The 23,369-nt window shown below is 41.7% G+C and overlaps 1 protein-coding gene across 1 annotated transcript; it reads left to right on the top strand.

Annotated features, from left to right (window-relative positions):
- The first annotated feature begins 9,701 nt into the window (after positions 1 to 9,701).
- ODC1 (ornithine decarboxylase 1) lies at positions 9,702 to 20,493 on the top strand. Its single transcript, XM_035109857.3, has 11 exons — positions 9,702 to 9,940; positions 13,603 to 13,749; positions 14,135 to 14,308; positions 14,454 to 14,626; positions 14,870 to 15,004; positions 15,113 to 15,194; positions 15,440 to 15,523; positions 17,133 to 17,295; positions 18,155 to 18,267; positions 18,811 to 19,025; positions 20,017 to 20,493. Exons 2-11 carry the CDS (start codon positions 13,648 to 13,650, stop codon positions 20,156 to 20,158), a joined length of 1,383 nt encoding a protein of 460 aa, XP_034965748.1. The 5' UTR covers positions 9,702 to 9,940; positions 13,603 to 13,647; the 3' UTR covers positions 20,159 to 20,493.
- Positions 20,494 to 23,369: the final 2,876 nt, after the last annotated feature.

The raw sequence follows: 23,369 nt of genomic DNA, 5'->3' as shown, positions 1-23,369 counted from the left end.
CCAATCATTTGAGAATGCTCTGCCCATTTAACCAGTGAAGGAGAAGGTTGCAAGTTTTCTGCCAATGGAATGAATCCAGTTATCGTCTAAATAATGTATAGCAACAGGTGATGTGGATGATCTTGCATGTCTTTGATCCTTCACAAGTCAATAATGAGTGGAAGTGATCGGGAAACATCATAACCACTTCCAATTTGGAATGCTCTCGGAGGTGGTGGTGGAAATTAGTGATTGCACATATAATGGAGATCGTAGAGGCAGTTATGCCATCCAAAGCTTTTTGAGTCCTCAGGCATTTTTCATTTCCATAGCAGGCAACAGGGAAGACCCTACCTGCACATACATATGGATGCCTTGCTGGATTGCAATCACATCTAGCAAATTAGCTTATGCAACTGCTATTCACGCTCTGCTTGTGAGATTTCCCAAGAGAATTGGGCTGCCCACTGTTATAAACAGGAGACTGCGCTAGACAGATTGTTGGGCTGATCTAGCAAAGCGCTTTTTTCATCCTTATGTCATTCAAGTATAGGTACTGCACGCACTGTGAAGTGAAAGTAGGTATCTAAAGAGAAGAGAAACCTAATCTCCGTTGGCTCTTGACCCGAGCTCAGATTTCACCAGCATCTCTGTCTTTTATTATTTATGAGTTCATTTGCATTTAATGACAGGCTTTTATATTTATAGTCTCTTTTTATTTCATGACCATTTGCTTGCATGAATTAATAGCCTGTTAATGTCTTCTATTTTCAAAAGTTATGGGCACCATTAAATAAGTTAATAAGCTGTGTTTGACGCTCTTGGGTGTGTGTCATTCAGCAGGTCTATGCGTACCTTGGGTGTGTTAAGTTCCAGATGTATGCATGCTGAAGGGCACTTCTTGCTGACAAGGTATATTTTTCACCTTTCTGTGCCAGGTGAGATCTTTCTGTCTTGGGCGAAACCTGCCCTCATTTTGCTGTCCACCGTCATAGCAGGCACATGGGATTTGGTACAGCATTGCCACAATTAAACCACCCTTCTCCCAACAGCAATGGCCTTGAACTTAATCTGTGCATGTGCATCTTCATTCTCTTTCATGGAAGGTGTAGCTCCCCTTGCATAGAATGTGCCCGCACACATTTTACATGATTAAAAATAGGGGCATGTCTGTGGAAGTGTAGGAAGAGATTTTAAAAAGGGGAAAGAGTGGCTAAATGTAAGTTAACAAATGGTGTAAGGAGGAAAAAGTGTGCATCTCTTTGAATGCAAACCTGAAGCACACAACTTGTGGATTATGGGGAACAACTATTAAGCACAAAGCTCCATATATAGCTATCAACATAACGGAAGACCAGGAACTGCAAAGTTGTATCATGACCTCTGTTCGATGGGAGTATTGTTGATTAATGCTCTGGAAACAAAGTCGTTTAAAAGAAAAACCCACTGCCACCAGTTTTGGAGTTATTAATTTGCTATCTACTATCCACAAGAAGAAGGGATGCGGGTGGCGCTGTGGTCTAAACCACTGAGCCTAGGGCTTGCCAATCAGAAGGTCGGCGGTTCGAATCCCCACGATGGGGTGAGTTTCTGTTGCTCGGTCCCAGCTCCTGCCCACCTAGCTGTTTGAAAGCACGTCAAAGTGCAAGTAGATAAATAGGTACTGCTCCAGCGGGAAGGTAAATGGCATTTCCGTGCGCTGCTCTGGTTCGCCAGAAGTGGCTTAGTTATGCTGGCCACATGACCTGGAAGCTGTCTGCGGACAAACGCCGGCTCCCTCAGCCTATAGAGCGAGATGAGTGCGCATCCCCAGAGTCGTCTGCGACTGGACCTAATGGTCAGGAGTACTTTACCTTTATCCACAAGAAGCTCATTTTTAATGCACAAGCAACTAATCTTTACTTGAAAGTAATGGTCGCTCCAGGCCTTCTCAGTAGTGGCACCCTCCCTGTGGAACACCCTCCCTTCAGATGTCAAGGAAATAAACAACTATCTGACTTTTAGAAGACATATGAAGGCAGCCCTGTTTAGGGATGTTTTTAAGGATTGGTTTTTTTATTATGTTTTTAGATATGTTGTAAGCCTCCCAGAGTGGCTGGGGAAACCCAGCCATATGGGCAGGGTATAAATAATAATGTTATTGTTGTTGTTGTTGTTGTTGTTGTTGTTGTTGTTATTCCAGACAGTTGCTATTTTCGGGTGGGATTTATTCATATATGGTTAAAACTCTGGTTATGCAATAAAAATTTATTTGGAGCCCTGGCAATACGATTTAGAACTTCAGCAGTATGAGCTCGTTTTAAGATAAATATTATAAATATCTAGTAATGGTGAATTCATGCCCAGATAATGTTGAAAGTGTACCTACAGCCACAGACTACAAAATAAATAGGATTTGGGGTGATCTACTTGGAACAAAAATCACCCTTTACACAGGATCACCAGAAGTGAATCTAGCACACCGACTGTCCAGAAAACTCATTCCTTGATACTTCCACCACACACATGTCTGTTTAGGGTGTGAATGGTGGACTTTTGGTAATGTGACAAGCCTTTCCTTAGAAGCAAGTTATACTGAAACTATTGATATTTGCTTTGACGTACATAGGTATGTTCCAGAGAAGCCTGTTGTATGAGCAATAGCTCACCATGTGCCAACTTGCTCCTGCTGCTTTCCCTCTAATGTTCACCTCAGCTGCTCTCACCACTAAACCATTGACCTGCTTTTTAAAGTAAAAGTAATTTGATATGTCAGCACTGGGAATTACTGTTAAGGAAATTAAGAACAAACCTTGGGTGTTCCGGTGGATGAGACGTATACTGTCAAGGGCCCTGTGGCCAAAATATTTACACTTGTGCTCACACTTCAGATGTCAGCACAAATCTCTCTCTCTTACTCTTTTTTTTTTGCCACGTTTTGTAGTAGAAAAATGCCTAAGACTTTCATTTAAAGAAATGGAAGTGAAAAGACCCAAGACGTCTGAGTATTGCCCAACTGTGGATTTTGCAATTATTCTCCTTATGGGCCTAAAAACAACTTTTGCTTTTTCTGTGAGGGAAGTCAGTCTGCTAGTGCGTAAGGCCTTTTCGTAGGCTTCATAGTGCTCTGAACTTGTAGTTGTATATATCAGCACCATAATTCTCTTATTTTATTTTTTGTGTGGAGGGTTGGTGGAGTTAAATTGAATTATTGAGTGTAGGGAAAATTCTATTTAATAAGCAGCAACAAACTGGACACTGGTAAGGAAATCCTGTGTGGAAAATACCACACTGACTGGAAATGTGATACACCCATTGAGAGAAACTTACAGAAATCTGGTGGGAAAATCCTCTCTGGGGAAAAATATCGGGGCATTTCAGCCCCTTCCAATCCAGGATGGAGCCTGAAGGCTCAAAGCCCAGTTCCATTCCATTCTGGATCAAATCTAATTCGGATCCACATGGGGTTTCTAGACACAAGGTTACCTGTTGCTTGAGCTCTAGAATAATGCTGCTGTACACCAATAAGACTTCATGATACAAGCAACACACTAGTAGTAGTAGTAGTAGTAGTAGTAGTAACAGTAACAAAAAAACAAACAAACAACAACAACAACAACAACAACAACAACAACAATTTATTATTTATACCCCGCCCAGCATTCAGTATGATTTCAGGACAGCTTGGGAGTCATATTTATTCTGTCCTAGATTTCCCCCCTCATCTAGTTTGCTATACGAGAGTCTTCTACCATCTGATGCATGCCTCCTCCTTATAACATCAGAACAAAACAAAACAAAAAATCAGTTGACAACAATTTCCTACATCACAAGACAAAGGTAGGGGAGTTCTCACTGTGAAAATGTTTTTTTGAAAAACAAACAAGTGAACATCTACATCCATGTCCCCATGATGCTGCATAAAATGTTGCATGTCATACTTCATAAAGCTGTTTATTACCTTTTTCCTCCTCCTCCTCATTATACCAAGTCAAACCTGTGCATCTTTACTCAGAAGATACAGGACACTTCCAGATGACCTATTTCTTGAGTAGTCATCCTGTTTCATATGCTCAAAGTCTGGGGAGAGGTGAGGCAACTGTTTATCGAGCATCCATTCTGAAGTGTTTGCAAGGAGGTGATACTTGATATCCCAGGCTTTCTAGAGCATTTTCTTGAGAGACTTTCCTTATCATGAAACATCTGATTTTGGAGAGAGGAAGTATCTTGTGCACCACATCAACTTTAATTGTGTGACCTTAATTTGCCAGTAAGTGGCTGTGTACACACTACACAGCTTCAAATAACATTTCCCCCTCAAAGACTTCTGGTTGCTATAGTTTGTTAACAGTTTATGGGAATTGGAGAAGTAAAGTACTGTGCCCAGAATACTTTGGAGGCGAGAATGTGCTTTGAAATGTACTTTAAAGGGTGTGTATACAATCCGAAAACAGCAGTTCTCCGGAAGCATCCATAGATACCTATATATTTTTCCCCATGGGTGAAAAAAGCTGGGAGGCAATTGTGACTGGAAACACAGCAAAAGGGGAAAGGTGAAGCAGCTGGGTTCTCCGCCCACCCCTCTCCACCATCAGTGAAAATTTCTGCTTCAGATTCAGTCATTTCTCTGTTATTTGATCTCTTGCAGACTTCCAGTCACCCTCTGGCAGCTTTGACTTTTGGAAACCAAAAATTGCATTTGTTTCAAAGGGAATGGAAAAAACCCAACAACCAGGATTCAAAACTTTATGGAAAGCACATGAGGAGGTTAGTGGAATAAATATTTGTTTCTGGATGCATCTGAGCAATTTAAAATAGAAAGGGCAACCCCATACATGTTTAGTTAGAAGCAACTCGCACTATGTTTGATGGGCATGCTTCCATAGGGAGTGTATTTAAAATGGCAGCTGCCTGACATTCCTCACTGCAATATGCACAGAGCCAGGTATTTCCCTTTAAAAAGAAGAAGTAACGAAATATCAAACAATGGCAATTCGTTTGAAGCCCTTCTCATACTTTGTCCCAGCAACAACAATCTTGTGGAGCAGATTGGAATTACTGACTTATTGCAGATATGAGGGAGAGAACTCAGGTTGAGAGCTCTTACCTAAAGACATTTTTTGCATCTGTGTGAATCTGACCAGAGAAGATCACTCCAAGCCCAGACTGTGTATTTAGAAACAAGACTAACCTTTTCTGCCTGTGTTTTCTGCTGCTGTATGAAAAAGCACATGAATCTGACCTTTGAACCATTTTTTTACTTACCAAACTATGTAGTTTTTCCTATGCTAAAGTTGCTTTGAAAGAGACTTTAAAGAAGGTGGTTCAGTTGGTTAGAGTGTGGTGCTGATAATGCCAAGGTCATGGGTTTGATCCCCACATGGGCCAGCTGCATATTCCTGCATTACAGGGGGTTGGACTAGATGATCCTCAATGTCCCTTCCCACTCTACAATTCTAAAAACTGGATATTTTAAAGGTACTTGTTGTTGTTTAGTTGTTTAGTCATGTCTGACTCTTTGTGACCCCATGGAGCAGAGCACTCCAGGCAATTGTCTTCCACTGCCTCCCACAGTTTGGTCAAACTCATGTTAGTAGCAAACTATATTTCCACACTTTACTTTGCTGCATGTTTTTGTGATTTTAAACCTCTGCTCATGCTCTCTTATTGGAGAGTGCATGCCCCACGTCTGGATCCAGGGATCTGGGGAATTCTTCTTCCAATCCATCATAACCGACAATAGCGGAGTGAGATTCGAAGCAGATATCTTCTTCATATGCCTAGTCCCTACACTACACCAACTCTGTACCTAACAGTTTCTGTGTGGTGCAGAGGTTAAAACAAGAGCCACGTTCACCCCCCAGCCATGACTGGGTACCCCTGGGCCAGTTGGTACAATTTCTCAGCCTAACCTACCACACAGAGTTGTGAGGATAAAGCGAGGCAGTGGCAGGGGGGTGGGGAGAGAGGATCAGTGTATGCTGCTGTGAGATTCTCAGAGGATGGATAGTATCAGATAAAGATGGACTAAAGGAATAAATTGGTGAGAAAGTTCTTTCCAAAAGTGTTACATGACACACTGAATTCCTGTGCGGACTGCCCCACATGAGGATGTTCGACACAACTTTTGCCAAAGGAACTGGGCCAGTAATATGTGTCTCACCTGCGTTGCCTCTCGTCTCGCCTAACAAAGAAGCAGCCTGTCTTCTGAAACTCCTCTGTAATGAAGGGGAGGATCAGGTAGCACTGGAAATGCACACAAAAGGCAACTGATAACCAGGACTCCATGCAACCTGCACCACTCTCCTGCTCAGCCCCCCATTTTAATTCTACTTCTGGGAAATCCAGTCACTACAAATGGTAAAAAGGGAATTAAACACACTGGGCCACATTTGTGCATTTTGTGTTACTTAGACTACTTCTAAGAGCCAGAAATTTACAGGAAAGTTAACTTCATCAAATTTGGATCTCCGTGCCAATTTTCTCATTAGTTGGACTTGCTTCTTGCCTTAAAGAGGATGTTTTGGTTCCAATCACAGAGTTCAAAAGGCTTGATTCAGGCTGCAAGTGGGCATCCTCTGTTGTCAGGATTGTAAAGCAGAATGGGTAGCAGGGCAGTTCAGTCCACACTCACCCACCCAAACTGATTTTCTTATCTTTTCCACCCACACCAATGGCGATTATTTCTGATCACCCAGCCTCACGGGGAGAAAAATGGTCGACAAACATTGTTTCATGGGGGGAGAGCTCTGCAGTGGCTAGTGTCTTTGGGACTGGTAGGGCGGAAAGGCAGGTAGACCAACAGTAGGCAAGGGCCAGAGTGAATGACAGGTAGAGCCAATTCATTCAAGTTTTGTCTCAAGCCTACCACTTGCTGAGTTCTACTAGGATAACATGAACTCAGCTCTAGTAGGAGAACACGAACCCTAAGGACACTCGCCAGCTAATCACAGTTCCTTTTGCTTCATGGGAATCACAGATGGATTAAATTGTGGCCTGCCATGGCTGGTAAACCTAGCTACCGGTATAATATTTAAAGTAGGAAACGCTTGTAGATCCTCATGCTTATAATAGGATGCTTCAAATGCATCATCTAGCCATCACTTACATCCGTGCCCCCAGACTGCCTGGTGAAAATAAGAGGCCCACTGTACTGTGGGTGCGAAAGCCCACATCTGATGTGTTCTATGATTAGAAACTGGATTTGTTTGGCTTGACTATAAAAACCATAAAGCTCTGCGCCTCAGGTCTTAATTTTTTGATCCACCACAGTACCATGAAACACTGAATCTGATTTTCACGGTGAAATCGTTTCCCATCTATGTTTTTGTACGGTAGCAGCATCATGAAATGTTGGATCCATGCTTTCTTTATCCTTTTTTTGCCTTGAATTTCATGGGTATGCATGTGAGGAGATTTGCATTGTCTGATCCCATTGCCTCTGGAAAGTCGGCGGAGATACTGCAAGGCCCAATACCAGATTTCTGTCTAGTGCTTCAGATGCACTTTTATACAGTGCTTTTTTTAAAAAAAAAGAAAAAAGGTGCTGGTACTCACCATGAAGTTGTTACTGTAAGTGCCACACCTTTAACATGGGGGGGGGGAGGTGCCGGTACTGCATATCGTTGAGTACCTCCAGAAAAAGTGCTGCTTTTATAGAATCATTGAATTGTAGAACTGTAGAATTGGAAAGGACCCTTAGAATTATCTATTCAGGAATATGCAGACTTCCCATACAGGGATCAAACCTGCAACCTTGGCGCTTAGACAAATAATATGTCAGCAGTCTTGTGAACTTTCAAGTTACACAGAAGCCTTTAAATATTTCCTGTCTGAAGAAATTATTATTTGTAACTCTGTGGAATGTGACACCAATGTTTGCACAGAATGCTTTCTCTGGGACAATTTTTTAAAAATTTATTCTTAAAAAAGAATTCTATGTAACTTGCATTCTTAGAAATCAACCAAGCATCTTAGGTGAGGACGATAAAACACAGCATATCGTTCACAATGATCTGGAGATTTATTGTTCAAAGCCTGACTTCAGGCCAAAGCTATATATACAGTAAGTAACTCTAAAAAAGACAGAGAGTGCAGATTCTTCAAAGTCCATCAACTCTTCCTCCTGCCAATTTTAGCTGGAAGTGGTTGGCTTTGCTTTAGGCCCAAACCAATGACCCTGTTTCCTGCATTTGGAGCATGACTAACCTTGTAGCTGAGGAAGCTGAAAGGAGGCTGTTGCACAAACACATTCAAAATTGTGTTGAAATACTATATTCTTATTGGATTGTAGAAATGTAAAAGTCATAGGAAGGGCAACGGCAGGGATCGACTTGTGTAATCTTTCGTAAAATGGAATCCTGTGCGAGGCAAAAATTTTGCACCCCCAAATGGATCTCCACAGTAATGGATATTCTCAATTTTGCACCCGTCAGCTTGGTGACCTGTACAGGGTTCTGCCAACCTAGCAGTTCAAAAGCATACCAGCACGACCAGATTAGTAGGTACCATTGCGGCGGGAAGGTAAACAGCGTTTCCATGCGCTCTGGCACTCATCCATGGTCCTTTTGTGCCAGTAGTGGTTTAGTCATTCTGGTCACATGACCTGGAAAGCTGTCTGTGGACAAATGCTGGCTCCCTCGGCCTGAAATAGATATGAGCGCCACACCCCACAGTCGCCTTTGACTGGACTTAACAGTCCAGGGGTCCATTACCTTTTTACCTGTGTGGGGGAACCGCCCACACCACCCTAAATATGGTGCTGGCAACGGCTTGAAGTTTTACTAAGGAGGAGAGAGGCAGGTGGTAGAATGAAGTGGGGTGGCTCCAGAAGGCACCCAGCCAATTCTTTTGTTATTCACCCCACAAACAGGATCATATATCCCCCCCAAACCTATATAGGCTTTAAATTTGGGGAAGGAGGCGGACTCCTGTGCTGTTCTAGGCTGTGTATTGTGTTAGTCAGAAAATGCAACACATGCAGCCCAGCCAATGACATATGGCAGCAGGGAGCATTGTACCAGTCAAATTTCTGTCTGTTCTGCCATTATCTAGCTAATTAAGTCCCCTTTTCTACCCAAGCACATTTTCCCCCGTTTTCTTTTTCCTTTGTAACTGCTTGTTTTTATGTCTCTCTTACAAATAGTAGAATCCCAAATAAGTGATGTGTTGCTTTAATCATGTTGCCAGCTGGACACTACTTACCCTGGTTGAACTTAAGGGTCCAAGAAATGACTGTTTCAAAGCACTCAGTGCCTTTCCTTATTTTATTGACAGCACCGTATTTAAAAGATTTCGACTGCCCTCCTTTACACAGCTCCCAGGGGGCTGCTTGCAGTAACAAAAGTAGGCTATAAATGAAACATAAAGTGTGTGTGTGTGGAAAAATATTAGTAGCATTTCATTAATACATTAATTTATATGTCTACACTGGTCCTTATACAGTATATTCATCTTCCCACTACTCTTGCACCGCATATGAACGATGTGGAAGTGAAGCTCCCCTCCTCGCCCCCCCCCCCGCCAACACTTTTTCCTTCCCTTTGAAGATGGGCGGGGATGACGGCCGCATGTCTCCTGGCATGCCACGCTCGCCTTCGCCACCTCTTGCCTGACGTCATAATAGCGGTTGGCGAATGCCTTTGGCCCGGTCGCAGCCGAACGCAGCTGGTTTGAGCTGGTGCGTCGTCATGGCGACACCGCCGGGCCTATAAATACAGGCTCGGCGGGGCTGGCGGGGCTTTGTCAGTGAGGCGGCCACAGAAGCAGCAGCAGCAGCAGCTATCCTGCGCGGCGGGCCAGCGGGCTCCGGCTCCTTCTCTCCTCGACAGCGGCCGGTTCTTCCCTCAAGTCCCGCAGGGTGCGACTGGGTAGACTCGACCCGCCCGTCGTCGTCCCCCCACCACCGGCTGCCGCGCAGGGTAGGAGAGGCTGCTGCTGCTGAAGGACAAGAAACCCGCCGCCGCTGCCGCCGCAGTTTGAGGTAAGGCCGGCCTAAGCAGGCAAGCCGGCCACGTGGATGGTGGCGTGGGCGGAAGAGCAACCGCCGAGCAGGCCGGGCCGCCCTGTGGATGGCGGGGGTGCGAGAAGGAAGGGGGGGTCTGCGTGGGGCCGAATGGAGGGGTGAATGTGGCGGATTTTGACGAGCGTAGCCCACCGCGCTCCCATAAATAGGGGCTTGGATGATTCATAATGGCCGTCTTCTAATTAACTTTATTAGCAGATTCGTCCCGTTGAGATTCTAAGCTGGCCTTAAAGTATTTTTTTTCCTCTCCCACCCCAAGCATATTTTTTTTAACTTGCACCCCCCGTTTGATTAGTCATGTATTGAAAGTTCCGCTTTGAACGGCGCCCCTTTTGCGTCCGTCTCCCCCCCCCCCCAATCTCCCTAATATCCTTGATTGTCGTTGCGGTAAAGAGTATGATTTACTGTTCCTCGTAGGGTAACTACCATTCCGAGGTTGGCCTTGTGGGGAGACGGTGTGTATACGGAACTGCGGACTCTTACTCCTTATTTGTGCCGGGTAGGGAGGGAGACAGGAAAAATACTGCAGTGCTTTTTCCTCTTCGGTCTCACTGCGGTAGATAGTTCAGCACTGGTACGAGGGGGTAATGGGGATAATGAGGGGGATGGGATGGGAGAAACCTTCGGAAATGGAAATAATGGGGGTAGGTGCTAGCTTGAGCAGCTGCCGTTCAGGTGGGGTCTGGGATGGAGAAGCTGGTTTGCTGCATGTTTCTGTCCTGAAAGCTAGCATTAATAATGGCATGGTCTCAAGAAGTCAGTTTGAACTGGGTTACAGAGCCCCAGACTTGGGCCAACCCATTCTCATTCTCTCTCTCACTCTCTCCCCGCCAACCCCTGCAATATAAAGGGCAACTGCAGATGCGGCTCTATTCTTCTTGATCTCTCTGCTCCACCCCCTTCACATGTTGGAGCTGGTGTGCTTCACCCTGCCACAGTTATCTTATCAGTTAGGGAAGGAGGAGAGAGGTAGCACTTAGTCATTCTTGGCAGCCACACATACAAAAGACAAAGCCTGACCTTCCTCAACAGAATTTGCTAGGAGATGTGGCAAAGTTGTGACAGTTAGACATATTTTTAAGGCAAGAGGGAGGGGGAGCCGCTTGGATTATATGAATTGCCTGTCGGGTTTAAGTTATGTCTAGTGCTTAAGAGTAAACATTTTTCAAATGCGAGCCAATAAAGCTTATGGGCTGGCCCTCCTCTGTTCCAAAGAATGGACTCTTTGCCATCTTGATAGTGGTAAATAGTGACTACTACAATCCTAGGAACAGTTAGTGATTAAACTAAAATGTGTATGCTGTTACTTAAAGCTGTTGAACAAGTATAAATGATACTATTGTGTATGGGGTACTTTGAAGAATTCTCCATAAAATGATGAATGGATTTATTTGGAAAATTTTATGCACAGGGTTTGCTTCTGTGGAATTTGAAGTGGCATGTGAACTTGCACTCCTGAATTTCTGTTGATTTACTATACAGTATTTCTTAAGCAGTATCTATAGCAAAAAGATATGTTCAGTTTACTATGGGTTTGCCCACCATAAGAATTTAAGAGTTCAAATTCTATTGTCATACGATTGGCAAGCCATTGGTATTAGTGAAATAGCTTCCAGTTATGCCCAAGGTTCAACGTTATTAGTGGAGCATAAGCATAAGGCTATAAAAGATTGTATAATAGATGAAAAGGCATAAAAAGATTGAGCCAGTAGGGACATGCTAAAAAAAATGCTTACCTTGCTTCTTTGGTGAAATTACTGCTTTTCAATATACAGTACTTGGTTCCTAAGATACTTTAAAAATATGGGTCAAACACTGGAAAAGCATGGTGTATTTTAGAATATTGTGTTCTAAAATCATTTGTGCAGGCTGTAATGTACCACATTAGTGACATCTCAGACATTTTCTCATCTGTTCTTTCCCTCCCAATCTTTTAATGGTGATTTCAGAGATTGAAAGTAGACTGAACTGAAAGCAAATTAGGAATTCAAACACAATTAGTCATTTTAATGGCATCCATCTTACTGTTCCTTGATAATAAATTGAAATTTGAGTTAAATTTCAGGCCTGTACATTTTGCTCTGTTTAAATTATTTTAATGCTGTTTTTCAGAATCATAGATCCTCCCTAAGTGACTTATAATGAAAGAATAAAAGATTATTAATTACATAATTAAAATCAATGCATATTAAATGCTTATTAAATATAAAAATTGGTATCTTGTGAATTTTATATTTAAGTCTCTAAAACTTTTACATCACTGTTCTCTGTTTCCTGTGGCTGTTTACAAAAGGCATGGTGGAATGTGCCAGTGAATTCAAGCACAAATTGTTTCTTGTCTGTCTTTGAAGCAAGTTGAACTGCAGAACTGCAGAGATTGTGCTAGCACAACAGCAGATTGTTTCTATGTTGCATTAGCTGCCTTGTTCCCAATTATGCCATTCATTCCCCTAGGATCTCTACATCTGCCAATTGTTTTACTGTTAAGGGCCTGGAGGTGGCAGGAATGTTTTGACATTATGCCCTGCAGGCATTCATGCAGGAGTCTGGCATCAAGGCAAACAAGAGTGGGTCAAGCTGTTTAATGCCATATTTCAGCTTTTTATTGCTTTTTATTACCAAGTTCTGTGAAAATGTGTGCTGTTATTCACTTGGAGTGACAACAGAATTACAGTATAGGCAGCATGTTTGCACTGTGTTTAATGGAACTTACTCTTAAGGATTTCACCTTAAATCTGTAGTGAAATTAGAGCAAAGAAACAGGCTGTTTTCTCTCATGGTATACAGATCTTTGTGCACACAGCTGCTAGTTCTTGACCCTCAATCCAGCTACTGCAGAGTGCCTTCTCTCCTCCATTTTTCTGCCAACCAGTTTTCCCCACTCTTGTCTGGACTCCTGCCAGGAGTACGGTATATTTAAACTCCTTCTGAGTGACCAACATGGACTGTGTATTTGGCAGTTGTATTTGCGATTCCTCACAAACACATGCTTTTTCCGTACTCTAGGCTCCCTCTTTTAGTTGCATCAAAGCAATACTACATGAAATTCTCAAGTGTGACAAATCACTTGGCTTTTTGTAGTAGCTTAATTAAACTCCATGGAGAACTTGAGTTTTTGGAAAGCTGTGGAAGAAAATGGACACTTAAATTGTAGCAACTACATGCACCTGTAGGCAGATTTCTTCTTTTATGAGTAAAACGGAAACAAACACAGGAAGCCCTGTCTGTCTTCCTATTGTTTGCCTCTTCTATCTCAATGTTTAGTTCACTGCAAGAAAGTTTGTTTGTCTTTTGGTCCTGATTAACTCAGGAAGCTCCTAGGTCCAATTTCTTTAAAAGACACATTTTGGCATAAATGTTGATGCCTAAAATATAATCCAGAACAGTTCATGTAACTCTCATATGAAATTTGCTTAGGGAGCATAAAGGTTACTTTCCTGTTTCAGGATCTTGCTTTACTAGAGAGACTTCATTGGAGCACAACTAAAAGTAGTTGCCTTCAAAATTGCACCTTGAACTGTGAGAGATGGCTTTTAAAATTGCTGTATTTTCCATTCCCCTTGTCTCACTGTGACGGGTGAGACAAGAGAATTAATAAACTCTTTCCTATGTCTTTACAGTTTTTCACTGAAAATCACTTTGGTGGTATAACAACATCAAGCAAGATGAATGACTTCAGTGGTGAGGAATTCAATTTTTCTTTCCTTGATGAAGGCTTTACTGCAAAGGATATCCTAGACCAAAAAATAAATGAAGTTTCTTCCTCGGTGAGTATGAGATAGGTTGAATATTTTATAAAAATGTTTTATACTGAATTTAGGAGAAGGAGTAGTAGTAGTAGTTTGGATTTGATATCCCACTCTATCACTACCCGAAGGAGTCTCAAAGCAGCTAACATTCTCCTTTCCCTTCCTCCCCCACAACAAACACTCTGTGAGGTGAGTGGGGCTGAGAGACTTCAGAGAAGTGTAACTAGCCCAAGGTCACCCAGCAGCTGCATGTGGAGGAGCGGAGACGCGAACCCGGTTCCCCAGATTACAAGTCTACTGCTCTTAACCACTACACCATACTGGCTCTTAGGTTTCGTTGCTATTGTAATATACACTAGTAGGCAACTGCATATTGACAGAAGAATGTTTTCTTTGTTCCCAGGATGATAAAGATGCATTCTATGTTGCTGACCTTGGGGATGTTCTCAAAAAACATTTGCGGTGGTACAAGGCCCTCCCTAGGGTATCTCCCTTCTATGCCGTCAAGTGTAATGATAGCATAGCTCTAGTGAAAACTCTGGCTGCTCTTGGGGCAGGATTTGATTGTGCCAGTAAAGTAAGTGACTGCTTTTAAATGTTTCGATTAAATACTGTGTATTAGAAATTAAAATATGTCTGCCTTTGATTTAAATTGTCTTATTTCTAGAGAAATCATTTCTAGTAACTAATGTGCAAACTAAAAAAATGGATTTTTCCCCCAGACTGAAATACAGCTGGTCCAGAGTGTTGGTGTGCCTCCAGAGCGTATAATATATGCAAATCCATGCAAGCAAGTCTCTCAAATTAAGCATGCTGCAAACAATGGTGTGCAGATGATGACATTTGATAGTGAAGTTGAGCTGATGAAAGTTGCAAGAGCCCATCCAAAAGCAAAGTAAGAAACATTTACAATTTATTTTAGTACAATCTATATGTTCTCTCTAGGTAAATGTGAGGTCCCAGATAAAAGATGTTGACCATTTAGGCAGATTTGTACAAGAAACAGGTGGCATTGCTGTTTTTGACAGAATAAAGGTAGCTCCCCCCCTCCAATTAAGCTACTTTTCCTCAGAGCAACTACAAATGTGTGTTCTGAAATACATGTGCATGTGCTTATATGTTCTAAAATGTTTTCTAGGCTGGTCTTGCGCATTGCAACAGATGATTCAAAGGCAGTTTGTCGCCTAAGTGTTAAGTTTGGAGCTACACTAAAAACTAGCAGGTTGCTGCTTGAACGAGCAAAAGAACTTGATATCGACATAATTGGAGTGAGGTGAGCAGCAGGGTTGTGTGGAAGAAATTGCACACTTGCTACTTACAAATTCTGCTTTTGTTAAGAAGGATGGGCAAAACTCCCACTAACTCAACCCATCTTTTCTAGTTTCCATGTTGGAAGTGGCTGTACAGATCCTGAGACGTTTGTGCAAGCTATTTCTGATGCCCGCTGTGTCTTTGATATGGGAGTAAGTACATTTTAAGAGCATTTCCTATAGCACTAACTAGTAGTAGTGTGAGATTGCTAGAATGTGTCTGAAATAAAAAATATTTAAACTTGGGAAACCTGCATTTTTGTGCTGTTGGTCTAAGATGCTACCGTAATTCAGATTAGTTAAAATTCTTGTTTGCTTCATTAGTTCAGATGTGAAACTGATCAATACTATCTACAAAAACATGATTTGATTCACATTTCAATATTTCTGCCTTTTAGGTTGAGCTTGGTTTCAACATGTACCTGCTTGATATTGGTGGTGGTTTCCCTGGCTCCGAAGACGTGAAACTTAAGTTTGAAGAGGTACATAACAAGTGCTTTGTTTGTGAAGAGCATTCTTCAAACTTTGCTCCCCAGATCTTATTAAACAACTCCCAGCATCTGCTTCCAATTGACATGGAGGGGATTCACTATTATAGGCAAAATATGTTTGTATAAGTTTCTTGAAGTACCAACAAGCACATGAGTCTATGGCGGCTGCAGGTTTCCTTCTCCCACTGAAATGAGACTTGAAAGAGGCCTTGTGTTGTAGCCAATAGAACAGGTTGTAGCATGTGTGGTGCCCATGACAACTTATCCAGTTTGCAAATGTGCCCGGGAGTCCAAAAAAGGTTTGTCAGCCTAAATTTAAGAGTATTGCTTAGAGTGAAGCCACCAGTTCAATTATTTCCAATATATATATATTTACTTCATTACTTATACTGCTTAATTGGCGTAGCTTATAGGCAGTTTACAAGTATAAAAGAACTTGTACTAAGTAATAGCTTTACCTACATGAATAACTTTTACCTTGCCTCTCTGGAAGAGAAATCTGCATCATGATTTTCAAGTTGAAATACTTTGCTATACAGCAACATCAATTTCTAGGCTACACCGTGATACATTTTACAGCATAGCAGAAATTTACTTGCTATGTTGCATAGCCTCCATACTGCTAAAGTGGCAATACAGCCAGTGTTCAGCTTGAAAAAAATGTTTACAGGAACTCTTCCCTATATGGCTGTTTCAGTTCTGCTTTTCGCTGCAAAACATTGAACCTTCAGTCTTAAATTAGACAGCTAGTATAAATGAATACACACTCTAGAACAGGCATCCCCAAACTTCGGCCCTCCAGATGTTTTGGACTACAGTTCCCATCCTCCCCGACCACTGGTCCTGTTAGCTAGGGATCATGGGAGTTGCAAGCCAAAACATCTGGAGGGCTGCAGTTTGGGGATGCCTGCTCTAGAATGAGTTAACAGTAGCTGAAGTGGGCAGGGTGAATGGAGGGATGGGATAAAAAAGGAAGGAGAGAGCCGCTGCCACATCTCTCAACTCCATTGTTCACACTGAAGTGCTAGCCTGGAGCTGATGCAGACAGTGGGGCTGACTGTCCTTCCCTGCCACCAAAACACCCAATATTGAGGCACAGTATAAACTACTGTGAACATAATGTGATGCTGGTGTCGCTCAGGGTAGAGGGGACATCTCTGTCCCATTTTCACCCCCCAACAGTGCAAACGGAGTTTGGATTGCAGCCAAAGTCAGCTCTTCACAATCTAGTTCATTGGAGCAACCCGGAATGTACATAGCTGAAAGTTCACAAAAACTTTCTGTTGGCTTTAAATTGGGTTGAGATTGCTTGGGAAACCAGGAATGATTTTTCCAAGTCATAACTTTGTTTAGAGCACTGTTGTGAATGATTTATCAAATTCAAAGCAACCTCCTTTCCCTAGTGTGGAAGTTCTATGTTTCTGTTCTAAATCATATCCAAGCTTTTAGTAGATTATTCAGCAAACAGCCAATAGTTTGTTGCTGGATTCCAATCCATCAATCTCTTGCATTGAGAATGTAGTGCAAGCTAATTGTTTATTGGATATCCATGTTGCTTAACAACTCTATTAAACCCATTTTTTTCTCTCTCTTTAAAAAGATAACTAACGTAATTAATCCTGCCTTGGACAAGTATTTTCCTTCTGATTCTGGAGTGAGAATTATTGCAGAGCCTGGCAGATACTATGTTGCATCAGCTTTTACACTTGCTGTTAACATCATTGCAAAGAAAGTAGTAATAAAAGAACACACTGGATCAGATGGTATGTAATACTTAAATCACATCCTGGACCTTCCACGTTAACGGGCCAAATACTCATAATTGATTTAAAAAAATTTTTTTAATTGATATTAACAATTTCATCATCATTATCACAATCATTATTTCAAAAACAAAATACATTATAAATCCTCTGCTCCTGCTCCCCCCCCCATGACTTCCCTCAACTTCCTTTTCTGTTTTTTTCTCTTTTTTGGCATATTATCTCATTCTGCTTATTGGTTAATTCTTACTATTTAGGCATCCCCACACTGCGGCCCTCCAGATGTTTTGGCCTACAACTCCCATGATCCCTAGCTAACAGGACCAGTGGTCAGGGATGATGGGGATTGTAGTCCAAAAGATCTGGAGGGCTGAAGTTTGGGGGTGCCTGTTATTATTGTTCACTTATCATTTTAACATCTTGTTTCTATTTATACATTTATTTTGTAAATTGCAAGTGTTTAATCAAACCCTGCAAGTGAGTCCATTTCTTTACATTGATTCTGTATACTGTATATAACATAAATGGTTACCAGTCCTCCTTAAAATCTATTGTCTTTATCTTGAAGTCTTTCCATTAGTTTTGCAAATACTCATAATTGATGGTGGGAACAGGAAAGGTCCTTAGAGGGGGTTGGGCCACCCATTGTTGGAGTGAAAGTTAGTGTTTTGTTTTCTTCATAAGAATTTCAACAGCAGGGGCTAGGTGGGCAATTTTTCCTGATGACAATAACCATGCACAGCACTATCCCAGGTTTTCTGTTCCTTGGTAATGGCAAAGCATGACAAAGTTGGGAACTGTCTTTTCAATATCTAGCCAATTGCTCTATTCTAATACTCTCCCCCCCTTCCCCAAATAGATGAAGAAGAACCAAGTGACAAAACTCTTATGTATTATGTAAATGATGGGGTTTATGGATCTTTTAACTGCATCCTGTATGATCATGCACATGTCAAACCAGTTTTGCAAAAGGTACTTTGTGTTTATTTCATATTCTATTATATAATGTATTTCTGTATACTGTTAAATGTAAGCCCATTTGTGCTGTAGGTAACTGTTACTTGTCATTTATCTATGCCAGATACTTAAAACAGGAAAAACAAAAGGGCATGGGTTCTTTCAGATCAGCGACACTCGGACTCCCCACATCCCCCAGGACCTTTTAGAAATTGCTATGGGTCTTGGTGGATCTCAGTTGTTGTTCTGCCTGTTGTAACAGCTGCAATTCCACAGAATTCAAATTGTGATGCAATAAGATACAATATAAGAAATAAAAGCAATAAAATACAATTTAAACATCAGTATGACAATTCAATGTGATGGATGTGCCACCTCCCATCTTCAGCTGAAAATCTACAAATGATACAAACCACAGTTTGAGCAGTCCTATTCTAACTGATCTCAGCATTATGTAGTAATGGAGCACATTCTAAATACCATATTATTCACTATTGTATTGTTGACTGCTGTGGCAGTATGTATGCAATAACCACTTAAATTTTTAATTCTGTCCAGAGACCTAAGCCAGATGAGAGGTACTATTCCTGCAGCATATGGGGACCAACCTGTGATGGCCTAGATCGCATTGTTGAGCGCTGTGGCTTGCCAGAGTTGCAGGTTGGGGACTGGATGTTGTTTGAAAACATGGGTGCCTACACAGTGGCAGCTGCTTCTACTTTCAATGGATTCCAGAGGCCAACAATACACTATGTAATGTCAAGACCAGCATGGTTAGTAGTTCTGCTTTTAATGAAAGTACACTCTTACATTTGACTTAAGTAAAGTGAGTAAACTCTTGTTTGAAAAAGGTTATGTAGATTATTATGATAGGATACAATATAAATATAAATACAATATAAATAGACGGGGGCTAATAATCCCACACTGAGTGCACAGAACACATTGAGATTCTTTGGTTGACTTACTTAAATAGCCTGCCTTACTAGCTAGTCACCTGGTTTGCATGCAGTTTTAATCCATAGTTCATTTTAACAGTTGTGGCTGGGGAAACCCAGCCAGATGGGCAGGGTAATAATAATAATAATAATTACTATTACTCTCCCCCCCCACTCTTGACTGCCTTGGGGGGGAGGGAACAAGCCAGTTTGGTTTGTTACAAGTTGTGACTGTGGAGTTGTGGTTTGTGTCTTCCAAACAGCATGAGGGGTAAGCTAAGAACAAACCTTGACTTCTGTTTGTAGAGGAAAATTAAACGCAAGCCAGGGTTCATATCTCACAACAAACAAGATATGTTTGTTTCTTCCCACACATGGCAGTCAGGAGCAGGGGAGGAGCAAAACTCTCATGCATAAATCATAGTTTAACGTTGTGAGAGAACTGGACAGCCAATTTTGCTGTCATGTTTTCTCTAGTTTTTTTTTTAGGGGGGGCTGCCGTTTGGAAGGCTTGTTTTATCATGATGACTTCATCACAATTCTATGCTAGTGCAAAAACTCACACTGAGTGCAGAATTCACCTGTTTGAGAATCTCAGCATAATCTTAAAAATTAAGGGTGTGAGTGCAGGGCTTGGCTAAAACTCAGAAGGCAGAGCATTTTCAAAATAAGGTTTGTGGTGCGTATCTCTTCACTTTCCCATAGCTAGGAAGAGCACGGATTTGTACTGTTCACAATCTTTTTTGGTGCAGAATCTAGCAAGAGATTAGTAGAAGGTACACACAGCCATGGTTACATAATTTCTCTTTCTTCCCCCCCTTATTAGGCAATTAATGCAGCGGATAAAGGAGCAAGGTTTTCAAGCTGAAGTGGAAGAGCAAGATGTCACTTTGCCACTCTCATGTGCCTGGGAAAGTGGGATTGAACACTATCCAGCAGCTTGTGCTTCAGCTAGCATTAATGTATAGATACAGTTTTGGCTAACATGCAAGTTTAGGAATGGATTTTTAGGGCTTTTGGGACCATTAACTTAATTCTTGCTAGAATTTTAAAATGTTTTTGAATGGCTAGGGTGGCGTAAAAGTAACTGAATAGACAACTAGGAGACGGGGAGGTCACATTTATCTGTGTTCCTATGGAAACTATTTGAATATTGTTTTATATGGATTTTTATTCACTTCTCAAGTATACTACTAAAACTGATCCTTTCTGTCTGTCAAGCATTGTAGCTTGCATATCTGGCAGAATGGTCTGGACGTAGTATTGTGACCTGACTGTTTTACAATAAAGTCTATTGAAATAACTGGGTAGCTGTTTTTTGTCTATATATGAACAAAAGCCTGGGCTGAATAGATTTTAAGATCTTGCGTTGTCATCAGCTCTGGGCTTGAACATATTTATATTATTTATATTTCTACATAATTATGCCTTCCCAGAAAGCAACTAAGGTGGTTCCCCTCAAGCTGGCTTTCACTGTGTGCTGCTTTTGTTTTTTGCCTTTGATTTTTTAAAACTACTTATTATAAGACACACACAAAATGAAGGGAAGGGACTCTAGATAAGGCTTGCATGTTGTAATTACGTATATACCTGTAACATCCCATTTAAAGTATACGAAGTATCTTTTAGTTCCTGGCTATCTAAAGTTTAATCCAATACAAGCCTGCTTCTCTCAAATTACAGAAATGCCAGTCAACTATACTTTGCATACAGAACCTTTGTAAATTGCACAGGCACATAAACTTGTATGGTTTCTTTGGTTTATTCTGTTGAACAATAAAAATGTTCTCTGCAAAGCATTTGTGTGGGAAAATGGCCCGTATGTAGCATATTGCTAATGAGAACACTTTAAGAATCTGCTGAACTGGTTCTTCAAGGCAGGTATTTTTTTTGAAGATTTGTATGAACTGTAGCTCAGAATTGGATTCCACTATAAAACATAGGCTTAAAAGTAAATGCATCTTGTTTCAGCGGGACTGGTTTCAAAGACTTGGGAGCACAACAGCAGGTTTGCAGTCCTCGTGAGAAGTGAGTTTTGGTTTTGACTGCTTAAGTGTAAATGACATGCTGGTTTTGCCTTTGCCACTGTTTCTGTGGCTTCAGATTCTGGCTTTTCTTGTATGTCTCACCCTTTCATGGTGGTAGCACCACAAAATGGGCCGGGGGTGGGGGGAGCTTTGCACAAGTGTCATCTTGATCAGCAGGAACTTGAATACTTAAAAGTATAAATTAATACTTGAGTCAGATTCTATGATTCCTGGTGTTCTGAATGGTGTATAATAGCTATAAAACAAAATTACTAAAGTATGTTTTAGAAAAACCAAGATGTGAATTATAGCCTGTAAATCAAATACTTTGAAAAGCAAGCTATTTGCAACACAGTTTTTCCTTAATTTCAGCTATGAATGATGGGTTAAAGCCCAAAGGCACTTACAGAACATACTTAGCAGGACTGCTATTAAGCTGGTAGAGAAGTAGCTTTACCTGTGCTCCTGAGGATGAGCAGGCAGTATTGAGGAGCTGGGTGTCCTGCAGGGAAAGAGCCCACTAGAGCTGGCACTAGTATTCAAATTCTGATTTTTCTAGGGCAGTGGAGTTCTGCAATAGTGAGTCATGCATAGCTTTGCTGGTTAATTGAGTATAAATTATATGAGAAGAGGTTATTTCAGTTTTAAAATACAATGGAACAGGAAAAGTAGACTGATAACCTAAAACTGGAGATATTGAGGGTCAAAGTCACCTTGATTAGTACTTGTAGCATAATAGCATATTGTCCCGCATGGTGCATTCTGTTCCTTAGACTTACAAAGTGAGCTATGATTATCCAAAAACTATATCCAGCTGCCAAAAGCAGTTGCTTCCTACTTTATGCAGCATTGCAGTTACCCAAACATCTGTATTGGACAAGGTTAATTAAAAATGCATTCCATCTTCCATAGGTGTTATCTGCTATAGATACGTAGACATTAAAAGTATCAATCGTAGACCTCCATCTCTGTTACTCCTATGGCTGTGGGGCTGCTGCTGCCCAAATGGTTTTTTCTTCTTTCTCAGTATCTTTATTTTCCAAAATTTAGCACTCTCTCTCTGAATCTCTTCAACTAAATTTCAGGAAACCCTGTAGATGTTAATAGCAGCTTCTAAGGCTCCTCAAGTGCTGGGTCAGACAGTGCCTTGGGCTACACTCCATAGGGTTACAGAGTCCCTTCCAATCATTAGTGCTCCGCAAGAAGGCATAACAGGCTGTTGTGCATCTGCCTCTTTGCCTTTCCATCTAGGGCAAAGGTCTGAAGAAACAACCAACCTACGTTTGTGGAGGATTCCGTGTCCTAATCACAGGAGTACCCATTCCATTAGTATAGCCAACTCTACATTCACCCAATATGTGGATGTTGGAGGCAGCATATCCAACTCATACTCTAGAGTAGACCTATTGAAACCAAGCCTACCTTATAAAAGTATAACTTTGTTGGATATCTCTCGCCATTTTGGGGAATCTGTGACCACTAGGGAGAAAGGCCCACCCAGAGCCAGTGGCGAAGCTGTATGCTCTGCTACTGGGGGCAAGAGAGCAGGCAGGGGTGTTGCTGGCACCCTCCGAGGTGCGGTGCACATCCTGTGGGCATGACACATCGCCCGTAGGGGCGTGACGCGTGTTCTGGGGGCATGTCGTGCCACCTGTGGGGGTGTGGTGCATTGGGGGTGCAGTGCGTTTCTGGGGGGGGGCGCCACAATGGCACCTTACTGGAATAGTGGTGCCGGGGGCGATCCGCTCCCTCCGCACTCCCGTTCCTCCGCCAGTGCCCAGAGCCGCTTCCTACTATGAACTGCAGTGAGGAAAACTTAATTCATGGCTTGCTTTAGTACTTTTCATAAAACCAGCAGCTAGTACACAGGTGTGTAGGAAAACTCAGGCCTGCCTTATGCCCACTGGAATTCTGCCCTTGCAGCAAGCCAATTCCCTTGCTCCATCTGCACAATTATTCTGGAGGGAATGGGGTTATTTCCATACTTATTAACAAAACCCAACTTTCTAAACCATACTGCTGCTGCTGTTTGATATCACTTGTACCCTAAGCTTATTTTATACTATTCTTACTAAGTCTGGACAGATTTGAAGAACCTTATTAAAACTCTTTTGCCAGATTTACCCTATCCCAGTTATGCCTCACCAACACT

This window comes from Zootoca vivipara, chromosome 3, assembly GCF_965207765.1.
Source record: "Zootoca vivipara chromosome 3, rZooViv2.hap1.1, whole genome shotgun sequence".
NCBI lineage: Eukaryota > Metazoa > Chordata > Lepidosauria > Squamata > Lacertidae > Zootoca > Zootoca vivipara.
Note: the sequence above shows the minus strand (reverse complement) of the source record. Positions and strands in the feature narration are given on the sequence as shown.